This window comes from Xenopus laevis, chromosome 3L, assembly GCF_017654675.1.
Source record: "Xenopus laevis strain J_2021 chromosome 3L, Xenopus_laevis_v10.1, whole genome shotgun sequence".
Classification (NCBI taxonomy): domain Eukaryota; kingdom Metazoa; phylum Chordata; class Amphibia; order Anura; family Pipidae; genus Xenopus; species Xenopus laevis.
The window spans coordinates 158,342,245-158,354,667 of NC_054375.1; the positions used below are offsets into that span (position 1 = coordinate 158,342,245).

The 12,423-nt window shown below is 35.5% G+C and overlaps 2 protein-coding genes across 2 annotated transcripts; both read right to left on the minus strand.

Annotated features, from left to right (window-relative positions):
• Positions 1–475: 475 nt before the first annotated feature.
• On the minus strand, positions 476–1,472 carry LOC121401332 (olfactory receptor 5G3-like). Its single transcript, XM_041585719.1, has one exon. It carries the CDS (start codon positions 1,470–1,472, stop codon positions 552–554), a length of 921 nt encoding a protein of 306 aa, XP_041441653.1. The 3' UTR covers positions 476–551.
• Positions 1,473–10,574: 9,102 nt separating this feature from the next.
• Positions 10,575–11,294, minus strand: LOC121401333 (olfactory receptor 11L1-like). Its single transcript, XM_041585720.1, has one exon. The coding sequence runs from the start codon at positions 11,292–11,294 to the stop codon at positions 10,575–10,577; it is 720 nt and encodes a 239-aa protein (XP_041441654.1).
• Between the last annotated feature and the right edge of the window lie 1,129 nt (positions 11,295–12,423).

Here is a 12,423-nt window from a genome sequence, read left to right on the forward strand (position 1 = left end):
CCCCACCCAGCCTCACCCCAAACACAAATATTTGAATTTTCAGATTATGGCACAGAATGTGGTGTCGAAAGTGATATCTCAGAACCTAATTCAGATATTCTGCTTGATGTTAAGATTATTGGTGTTTTTGGGCATCGAAGTTGGACTAAATTGTTCCTGTAGACATGGAAGCACTTCTAATTAAATTATAAAATAGCTCTGTTTAATAAAAATAAAACTTGTCATTAGGTTCCTTGTACTGTGAGTCACAGTGTTATTTCACCACCACTATAGATACAAAATTCTTTTGTAGGAGTACTTTTTTTAATTGGATATTATCTGGATTAGAGGACTAAAGATATTCCAATCTTATGGCATCCAACAGCATTATAACCACCATACAAATGCTGCAATCTTTATTATTATTATTATTATTATTATTATTATCTTAAAAGGTGTGGAACAAAAAGAAAAGCAATGACCGAAGATACAAAAGAACAATGTATGCCTTATGTTTTATTGACAGTATATGAAAATAAATTAATTTGGCCACAATTTGGTGGTTGTATTCTTCACTGTAGAATTTTTTTAAGGGCATTTTTCATATCTGTACTTCTCAAGCTGTAAATCATTGGGTTAATAAAAGGAGTCACTACTGTGTATAAAAGTGAAAGAAGTTTTCCAATGGTCTGTGACTGGTTTCTTGTGGGAACCAAATAAGTAACAATGAGAGTCGCATAAAATATGGAGACCACAGCCAAGTGGGAGCTGCAGGTGGAGAAGGCTTTTTGTCTCCCAATATTGGACGTTATCTTTAGGATTTCATGGGCAATACAGATATAGGATCCAGTGATGAGCAAGCAGGGGGAAAGAATTCCAAGGACAGATGCTATCATTATCAATATCTGTGCTAATGAGGTGTCTGAGCAGGAAAGTTCCAGAAGAGGAAAATAATCACAGAAGAAATGGTTGATGGTATTTTGGTTGCAGAACTCTTGTGTAGCTGCAGTAATCACAGTAACTGATGTAAAGCTAAGGGCAAGTAGCCATGACATGAGAATTAATTTAACACAAAATCTGTGGTTCATGATTGAAGAATAACACAGAGGATTGCAGATGGCCAGATATCTGTCATAGGACATCACAGTTAGAAGGAGACACTGTAAAGCTTCAGAGACACCAAAGAAATAAAGTTGTACAATACAGCCAATAAGGGATATTTTAGCTCCATCATTTATTACAGTTTTGAGCAGGATGGGAACAATAAGCATGGACTCCAGGAGATCAGATAAGGAGAGTTGTTGGAGAAAGAAGAACATGGGAGAATGAAGATTTCGGCTAATTGTTACCAATACTATGACAAGAGCATTCTCACAGATGGTCAATATGTGAATCAAAAGAATCAATGAAAAAATTAGGATCTTGAAATTGTTGAGACGCTGAAATCCCAAAAGGAAAATCTCAATAACAATTGTGTGATTGTTCATTTCCATTGCCTAGGAAAGGAAATCCAGTTTCTTTGAATCATATAGTGTTATTTCTGGTTATTTCATAAACCTTAGTAAAACAGAAATATTAGATATTTCTAAGTCTATCCCCAAGAGTATTTTAACAAAACGAAATATCAAACCCTCTTTGGTTTCCATTAGATATAGATATTTACTTCTATTTTATCTAGATTCTACACTTTGAATATTTCTCCTCACCCTCTTAACCTATTAGGAAGGGTGGATTTCTTTAAAATGTTAATATTCCCAAAAATGTCATACCTCAAATCTTCCCATCTTACTCAGACATTCAGAATTAAGAAAATCTAAGCAGTTTGGTGGACTGAATGTTCCTGATTTTAGAAAGATCCATATGACTTCGATTTGTTGATATTTCATTGGATGGATATGGAGAAAATAAAACTTAACCATTTCGAGATTAAAATCAACATACAGTATAGGGGGTTATTTATCAAAGTCTGAATTTTACTCAATATTTTATGAAAAAAACTCTGACTAAAGCCACATGGGTTTTTTCGGCTTATTTATTAATACACTTTCCCGAAAATTTTGTTTGCGGGTAAAAAATGTGAAAAAATCACAAAAAACTCCATAGGTCTGAGATGCTGGATTTTTAGATTCTGACTTTTTCGATCCTCGGGTATAATAAATTCCAAAAAATTTGTGTTTTTTTAAAATTTCGATTTTATACTAAAAAAACCCTTTTTTTTTTTGGGGGATTTTCGGCATTCGCAGTTTAGTAAATAACCCCCATAGTATCTTATTTACATAAAAATAGAAAAACCAGCATGTTGATGTCAAAAGACATGTACTTTATTTCAAGTTTAATAGGTGTAATTATCAAATCTCAACTTTTTAATCACCTTTCAGTTTAGAAGTGAAAAGAACTTTTTGATTCCTTCTTGGAGAAAAAACTGTATTTCACAAAATCTGAAAATTACTGATCCTAATTCCAGTAAAGCTTTAACTTGGGAATCCATGTTTAATTTCTTCTTTACGAAATCATAACAAATTAACTGTGAACATTGGAGAGATTAACAATTCATATTATTTTATTTGGGTTACAAAATGTCAAAAGGCAACTGGACTTTTATGGGGGAATGTAATAAAGGTTGAAAAGAGAAAAACAATTTGCACCAATATGAATAAAAGTTTGCATTTTGCAATGTTATATTTTTCCTTAAATAATTATTGCATTGCAAATTTTAATTGCTCACTTTTGAGAAGTGCTTGAATGTGTCATAATCTTTTGGAGCATCATTTTCACTAAGAAGTTTAATTACATTCACTGCACATTCGTAAAAATTTGTTAAACAGTTTCCAGGTTTGCAAAAGCTATATTGAATTCATGCAAAGGGAAATTTGTTTGCACAAAGGCATAACTTTTCTCATTGTGAATAGTTTTTATGTTACCGACTTTTATTACATTTCCCTTTTAGAGATTTCTTGAAAGCGCTTCAATTTCAAGCAAAACGACCAAACCTAGAAATAGAGGGACGGAGCATAGCAGTTGATGCAACAAATTCATTCCATATGTGATAGAAACAAAGAAATGTGGTAAAACTCTAAGGGGTTATTTACTAAAAATCACACATTTTTCAGAATTTATTAAACCCTGAGGATGGAAAAGTTGGAATCAGAAAATCCATCATCTCAGACCTGTTGAGGTTGCATATAAGTCAAAGGGAGAAGTCCCAATGATTTTTTCATGTGCACTGAGTTTCGTGCAATACCCTGAAGTTTTCAGAGTTTTCGGGCAAAAAAACATAAGAAATCTGAGTTTTCGGGTGAAAAATCTGAAAAAATTGTGAAAATCTTATATTTTGCCGCAAAGCAAATTTTCAGGAAAATGTAATAATAAATAAGCGTAAAAAAACAGAGAACATTTGATCGAAGTTTGTAGCAACAACATTTTTCATCAGACTTTGATATATAACACCCCAAAAGTCCAGTTGCCTTTTTACTTGACTCTAGTAGATGTATATCATGACCTGGATGAATGAGAATCTTTACAGACAGATTTTTAAAAACTGAAGAATTTGTTTATTTAGGGGCCTATTTATTAAACCAGATTTTTCTGGTCGAGTTTTTAAAGGGGAAAACATGAATTTTTAGAGGGGAAAAAAAACTTTAGATTTAATATACCCCCAAATCTGCAAAAAATCCAAATCCAAAAATACTTCAGCTAAAACCTGTCAAAGTCATGTAGAAGTAAATGGTAGATGTCCATGAAGATGTTTCTTGTTGTTGTGATCTCGTACGATAATCTGATTTGTCGCGGCAATAACTCAAAGAAAATTGAGTGATTCAATTGTCAAACTTGAAAAATTCAAACCATTCAAATTGTCACACGTTTATTGTCGAGACTTTTCCCCTACCGACTTTTTAGAGCAGATTTCTCGATAAATTAGTTGAATTAAATAATTATGAATCTCCTGTTTTAAATGATATACTATCATATTTAAGATTTTTATTTATCCAGCATAGGGAACAACTATAAATTAGGACCCACAAAGTAGCATATTTATTAAAAATTTACTTCAGCTCAATTTATGAACAATGTAATGGGCATAGGGCAGGCAAAGAGTCAGGGCAGAAGGGAAATTAATTGGCAAACTCAGTGCAGTTTTGCTAAAAAAAATGTGAATGTTGTGCTTATTGACACCATTTATTACAGTTACTTGTAACCCATATAGTAACATAAGCAACATTAGGGGGGTTATTTACTAAAACTCAAATTAATCTAGGTTTTTATAAAAACAAAATCAGCCATACTCCGTTCCACGAATTGAACTCATTGATCAATAAATGTTCTTGAAAAAATCTGACTGAGAAAATCAAGTATCAATATGTTTCGTATGATTGATGCTCCAAAAAGTCGACTTATCGAATTTTCTCTGTGAAAACTAAATTTTTCAAAATTATGGTATGAAAACCCCAACTTTATCAGATTACCCAGCGCAGACCACGATGTCAAGAAACATCTTCAGGGACATCTGCCATTGACTTCTACGTGACCTGGACAGGTTTGATATGGACGATTTTCAGATTCTGATTTTTAGCAGCTTTTGGGGTATATTAAATCTCTAAAAATTCAAGGGAAACTTCGTTAACACACGCTTAGGTCAATTTGAATAGGGAGGGTACATATAGGTCATGTATGTGTCTTTATTAGAGATGTTGGTGCAAATGTTTGAAGTGTTCACTTATTATTACAAATGTCCAAGGAAGCAAAATAAAGACAAAAGATCCTCTAATGCCCTAGACATGAGCCCACCCTAAAACAAATGCGGCATAACCTTCAAATGGTAAAAAGATGAACAAACAAAATATATTTAACAGTTATAATTTTAGATATAAACATGACTTTTCTGCATAAAGGATATGATGTCACTGACATAAGATTGAGGAGGATGTTGCTTCATCTTATCAGTTCGTCAGATCTAACTTGGCAAAGCAGACTCCTGAGAAAGGGGAAACGTACTGAAAAATACTTACATAAAAATAGAAAAACCAGCATGTTGATGTCAAAAGACATGTACTTTATTTCAAGTTTAATAGGTGTAATTATCAAATCTCAACTTTTTAATCACCTTTCAGTTTAGAAGTGAAAAGAACTTTTTGATTCCTTCTTGGAGAAAAAACTGTATTTCACAAAATCTGAAAATTACTGATCCTAATTCCGGTAAAGCTTTAACTTGGGAATCCATGTTTAATTTCTTCTTTACGAAATCATAACAAATTAACTGTGAACATTGGAGAGAAAAATTCGCACTTTAATGAATTTGTGGAGTAACGAACATTTGCCTGAGTAAAAACTTCATAAGCGCTGAACTCTTTCGCTAGCGAATTGTCCTCTACGCCTGTTAGTAAAATGTCAAAGGTCCCTGCACATTGTCTTTTTGGCATAGTTATACAAATACAGAAGATAGAGACAGATAGGAGGGGAGATCAGTTCAGGTACATGTTGGAGAGACCAGTGAAATGTCCCCTGCTCAGATGCCAATGGCAGCAGAACTGGGTGTATTAGAGCTTTCAGTGTAAATATCAGAGCAAATCTAGTGCAGACTCAGGTTAGAAGATCAGACTGAGCTCAACCAAAACATTAGCCCATGAAGCCTCCCTTGTAAGAAACCTCCCATTAAACCCAGAGTTAATAGAAGTGTGAGGAACCTGAGAACAGTGGGAAGTAGGAGCAGTGAATAGCCGGTGAGAGGAAAGAAATGAGTTGGAATTAACAGACTGGCTGGGGAAGAGGGAACAATATGCAGCAGAAATACAGAACATGTTAAGAGCTGTTTTATGTACAGAACACGATTTAAGTCGGTATAGAATTAGAATTAATTGATGTTCACATTTGCAGCTTTATTTCTTTTTTACAAAATGTTTTGATTGCTGGATAGAGTAAATAAGCATCGAAATCAAAATCTGACTCACAGCCTGGGTGTGTTGGTTGCAGCCCCGATAAACTGATAAATAGCTAAACAGTTGTTAGAGAAAATAATAAAGTGATTTATTAAATACCTACTATAGTTTAGTGCATTTAAATAACACTTACTTGTCCTTGCTAAGGATGTAATAAATGTTGAAGGAAATTGCAAATTAGAAGCAGCAAAATGTTGGAATTAAAAGAAAGAAGAAGCATCAGACCAACCTGCTCTACATTGTAACAGACATTCCTGTAAGTCCAGCATTAGACATTTCTTCCTATGAAACATCTCCCAGAAACAGAAGATTTGGCAACAATGTAGTGACTTGATTTGTTCCTATCAGAATGGCACCGGCTACTGACTGGGAGGTGTTAAACTTGTCTCCTTTTATTTACTAGATGCACCAACTTACACAGTCACTAAGTCTATGGAGAAATCTGCTGAGGCCTATTGAGGCTGGAATAATAAGGTCCATAGAGTAAAACCAATGTCAAAGTCAACAAAAAGGAAACTTCTTATAACTTTATTATACATTTAATAGTAGAATCATCAGAGTGAACTAAACATCCCATACTGATGTGAGATACTTAATCAAGTACAGGTTTTATTTTTGGACCTTAGTAATGTTTTACACTAATTTTCTACTTTACATTTTCTCACTTTCCATTAGATTTTATTTTTTTGTAAGTTCTGTTTTTAGAAAATATTTTGTTAGATTTCAAATACATTTATTGCAGGACCAAAGCTCTGTATGCCAAGCTGCTGACTTTTACATTTGTTTTTTCCATTTTTTAACAGTATGAGCTGAAGGGGCTGCTGGGAAATGAAGCAACTCATGTACCAATTGCAACAGTTGCTATGGGACAGATGTTAGTAACGCTCGGGAGTGTTTTAAGCTTCTTAAAATGAGAAGAACAGATGTGGTAAAAGCAATACATGATATATTTAATTTCTACATTAATTAAATCAGTCAAGAGTGGACCAGCCTGAAGGTCAGTTAGGGGGAGATTTGGGGTGAGTGTTTATTTGTACCCTGGGTACCCCTGGAACTATAGCAGGGTGACACCCCAATGTTTCTATATATCTGTAACCTTGTTATGAGCTAAGGGGGCCCAGTCTGAAGGTCAGTTAGGGGGAGATTTGGGGTGAGTGTTTATTTGTGCCCTGGGTACCCCTGGAACTATAGCAGGGTGACTGTTACCCCAATGTTTCTATATATCTGTAACCTTGTTATGAGCTAAGGGGGCCCAGTCTGAAGGTCAGTTAGGGGGAGATTTGGGGTGAGTGTTTATTTGTACCCTGGGTACCCCTGGAACTATAGCAGGGTGACACCCCAATGTTTCTATATATCTGTAACCTTGTTATGATCTAAGGGGGCCCAGTCTGAAGGTCAGTTAGGGGGAGATTTGGGGTGAGTGCTTATTTGTACCCTGGGTACCCCTGGAACTATAGCAGGGTGACACCCCAATGTTTCTATATATCTGTAACCTTGTTATGAGCTAAGGGGGCCCAGTCTGAAGGTCAGTTAGGGAGAGATTTGGGGTGAGTGCTTATTTGTACCCTGGGTACCCCTGGAACTATAGCAGGGTGACACCCCAATGTTTCTATATATCTGTAACCTTGTTATGAGCTAAGGGGGCCCAGTCTGAAGGTCAGTTAGGGAGAGATTTGGGGTGAGTGCTTATTTGTACCCTGGGTACCCCTGGAACTATAGCAGGGTGACCCCCCAATGTTTCTATATATCTATAACCTAATAAGGGGCCCAGTCTGAATCCCATCTGCATTGCACAAAAACATAATACTTTTCATCTTTTGAATTAAACCATTAAGCCCAGAATCTAACAGATCAAGCAGAGCTGCTGAATTAAAAACCAAAATGACAATAAAACAGGGATGGCCCAGAGATTTGTTTTGCACAAAGCTGACCATCTAAGAACAACAGAAAACCAAAAAGTTTTAGTTTTAGGAGGAACTGACAAGACAGAATAGTGTTCCCTTTCAAAAAAAAAAACTAATTACATTTCTAGGAAGATTCTCACTCATCCAGGCCATAATATACAGCAGGGATCCCCAGCCTTTAGAATCCGTGAGCAACATTCAGAGATAAAAGGAGTTGGGGAGCAACACTAGTATGAAAAATGTTCCTGGGGTGCCAAATAAGGACTGTGATTGGCCATTTAGTAGCCCCTTTGTGGATTGTCAACCTACATTGAGACTCTGTTTGGCAGTGCACCTGGTTTTTATACAACCAAAACTTGCCTCCAAGCCTGGAATTCAAAAATAAGCTCCTGCTTTGAGGCCACTGGGAGCAGCATCCAAGGGGTTGGGGAGCAACATGTTACTCACGAGCTACTGGTTGGGGATCACTGTTATACAGTATCTAGTAGAGTCTAAAGCAACTAGATTTTCTGAGTTTTTTTGTACTTTGAAAATCTGCCAGTTTTCTTGCCCTAATGTGCCAAGCCTGTGTCTCTCAATGCATGTTGGGTAATGTAGTTTTTGTTTAACAATTTGCCAAGTTTAATGGGGTTGTTCACCTTTAAATTAACATTTAGTATGATGTAGGGAGTGGTATTCTGAGACAATTTGCGATTGGTCTTCATTTTTTTTTTTGTGGTTTTTCAGTTATTCAGCTTTTTATTCAGCAGCTCTCCAGTTTGCAATTTCAGCAATCTGGAGTCCAAATTCCCCTAGCAACCATGCACTAATTTGAATATGAATAGGAGAGGCCAGAATAAAAAGATGAGGAATAAAAAGCAGCAAAAACAATAAATCTGTAGCCTTATAGAGCATTTGTTTTTTTAGATGTGGTCAGTGACCCCCATTTGAAAGTTGGAAAGAATCAGAAAAAAAAGGGCAAAAGAAATAAAAAATGGAGATCAATTGAAAAGTTTTTAGAACTAGCCATTCTATAACATAAGTTAACTTAATGGTGAACTACCCCTTTAAGTTTAATGTAAGACTACAATACCCAGCAGGCGATGGGACTGACGGGATTTACCAGATTTTCTCCTGTCACTCTCACATTTCCAGTGACTTTCCTCAATTTCAGACAATTTTGGAGTCAAAATGTCTAGAGTTTGATCAGTTTTACCAATATTTATTGAAATTGTATTAGGGCTTTATGGAACCCCTATACCTCCTGGGCCCCCTCTGTAGTTACCCCCCTGGTGACGGGTGAATCTGTCCCATTTTGCTTTATGGAAAAATATGCGAAACTGAAAAATTAAAAAAAGGCTTATTTTCACATATATTCATTTATTTTTTAGAGGTTTTTTTTTTCACTGCACAGATTGGGCTATTTTTGGGCTACTTTTGAAGTGCCCCTTGGATAGTTTTGGGCTGGTTTTGTAGCCGACTTTGGCTGGTTTTGAAAACTAGACCTGGCAACCCTTATGATGTGCATATTTGTTGGCCATAAGTCTATGTGACGCAACTGCTGTGGGAGTGGAACCATGTCCACGATGGTGGTATCTCCAATGCATCAATAGAAGTGGACAATATAGGACAGGTGCAGTGGTGTTCAGTGCAACCAACCAGAACATGTTTGAACACAAGGGCCAATAATAAACATGCTAATATGCCCACAACCTTTCATTCATTTTAGTGGGTCCCACAAAACAAGGCACCATCCCAGGAAAACTTGGGAGCAATGAATCCTCTTTCTCCCTTCTTTCGTCAAAATCCAGTGGCCTGGACAAAGATAGAAGGAGGGAAGAAAAATTGTTTGCAAGTGTCCAGGGCCGGGGTATCAGATAAGTCAATACAATCATTGTGGGGTGCCCTGACATTTGGCACCTCCCTTGGATTGGAGCTTTCGTTTTCCTTTAACATGAATGGAACCAGTTCAGGGAAAGAACAAATTCTTGAACAGAAAGCAATGCACGTTTACACAGGATTTTTATAATGAATCCATTGATAATGAATATTAATTGCACCACTTCAAAAACACAACAGATTTTACAGTGTGGCAGGGTGTTAAAGTAGGGATGTTTGATGTGTTCTAACGCCACCGTTAAATAAATATGCCCATTGCTATATCTTTTTAAACTGGATATTATTTGGATCAGCGGAATATTCCAATCTCATGGTATCCAAAAGCATCGTAACCACCGTGTTGCAATCTTTATTTATTTAGTTTATGATTATAATTTTTATTATTATACAAAGTGTTTTTGGACTCATGGTATTAATCAGCAGTAATCTGTATAATAATAATAATAATAATAACAATGATAATAATAATAATAATAATAATAATAATAATATTAATAATAATAATAATAATAATAATAATAATAATAATAATAATAATAATAATAATAATAATAATAATAAAAATAAAGGAGTCATAGTACAGAGGGACCTTAATCCTGGGACAAATGTTGCTGAGGATTTTAGGCCTCCTACCAAAAGTAAATTAGCTGACACAGTAATGGTGAAATATTTTTGGAGATCAGAAATGATGGGCAAATCTGTTCCTTTTTGCTTTGCTGAAAAATTTGTGATACAGCAAAACATTTACAAAGTGCGTTTAAGCCAATAGGCGGCGACATTTTTTACACTCAGAACTTCTTTTCTCACTGGGCGTTTTTTTAATAATTTTACAGTTTGTAATGACTTTATGTTATATGAAAAAAATTAGCAAAACCTTGGTTTAAATTTGGTAATTGCATTTTTCATTGTAGACTTTTTTAAGGACATTTTTCATATCTGTACTTCTCAAGCTGTAAATCATTGGGTTAATAAAAGGAGTCACTACTGTGTATAAAAGTGAAAGAAGTTTTCCAATGGTCTGTGACTGGTTTCTTGTGGGAACCACATAAGTAACAATGAGACTCCCATAAAATATGGAGACCACAGCCAAGTGGGAGCTGCAGGTGGAGAAGGCTTTTTGTCTCCCAATATTGGACTTTATCTTTAGGATTTCATGGGCAATACAGATATAGGATCCAATGATGAGTATGAAAGGGAAAAGAATCACAGGGACAGATGATATCATTATCAATAGCAGTGTCAAGAAGGTGTCTGAGCAGGAAAGTTCCAGTAGAGGGAATAAATCACAGAAGAAATGGTTGATGGTATTTTGGTTGCAGAATTCTTGTGTAGCTGCAGTAACAACAGTAACTGGTGTTGAGCTAAGGGAAAGCAGCCATGATATGACAATGAATTTAACACACAATCTGTGGCTCATTATTGAAGAATAACACAGAGGATTACAGATGGCCAGATATCTGTCATAGGACATCACAGTTAGAAGGAGACATTGTAACGTCTCAGAGATTCCAAAGAAATAAAGTTGTACAATACAGCCAATAAAGGGTATTTTAGCTCCTTCATTTATTACAGTTCTGAGCAGGATGGGAACAATAACCATGGACTGCAGGAGATCAGATAAGGAGAGTTGTTGGAGAAAGAAGAACATGGGAGAATGAAGATCTTGGCAAATTGTTATCAATGTTATGACAAGGACATTTCCATAGATGGTCAATATGTGAATCAAAAGAATCAAAGAAAAAATCAGGATCTTGAAATAGTTGAGATGATGAAATCCCAAAAGGAAAATCTCAGAGACCGTTGAGTGATTGTTCATTTGCATTGCCTGGGAGGGAAACGGGTTTATTAAATTCGACTATTTGCCAATGAGAACTCCAGTTAACAGTAATGAGAATACTTTAGAGTTATATATTTTTGGAACACTTCCTCACTAAATTTCTATGTCACCATTTTTAAAATTCTATTCTTTGTACTGGCCATGTATTAATACCAATGAACATACATGTAGACTTAAGGGATTTGAGGCTGATTACTGAGGTTTCTCTAATTTATAAAACGTTTTAGGAATTTCTGCTTTTCCTGAGGATCCAGTCTAAACTGTAAATTATCAGCATTAAAAAAATCTCCCTCATTTTAAATCATTTGAAATAAAAATTGAAGTATGGCATCCATAGACCTACTACAAGGCACTTTTCAAGTGCTCTTTGTCATTGATTTCAATTATTAACCTTCCCATGATGCCTCTTTCCTGTTTGCCAGGGTCTCTGAACAATTCATATATGGGAAAGGGAGGAATATAATTCTTTTAGAGAACTTATTACCAGCTAAATGTAAAGGCAGCCAGAAGGGAGATAATATAAATGTTTGTTACCAAACAAGCATTCCCATTCAGCCCATTCAATTGTAAGTAGCATTAGTTCTTATACAGTTTTAGAATGAAACACAGAACAGTTTATACTGTAAGATGAAGGAATGCTAGGGTAAATGTGGGAAGTTTCTCTATATAAATGTGTTTAAAGGCTAAAACACTGGAAGATATTCTGAGGGAATGTGGAAGGGAATTTCAGAGAAGGAATGCAGCTCTGTCAAAGTCTTGAATGTGTGTGTGTGCCTTTAAAGGGGAGCTTGGTTGATTTCTTGGACAAGCCTAAAATCAAAGGCCACTGTGATACTATAACCTAAAATTATGGGCACATTTACTTAGCTCTAGTGAAGGAATAGAAGAAAAA

Coding starts and splice junctions, on each gene's coding strand:
- LOC121401333 (XM_041585720.1), bottom strand. CDS start 11,294: ATGGTTATTGTTCCCATCCTGCTCAGAACTGTAATAAATGAAGGAGCT.
- LOC121401332 (XM_041585719.1), bottom strand. CDS start 1,472: ATGGAAATGAACAATCACACAATTGTTATTGAGATTTTCCTTTTGGGA.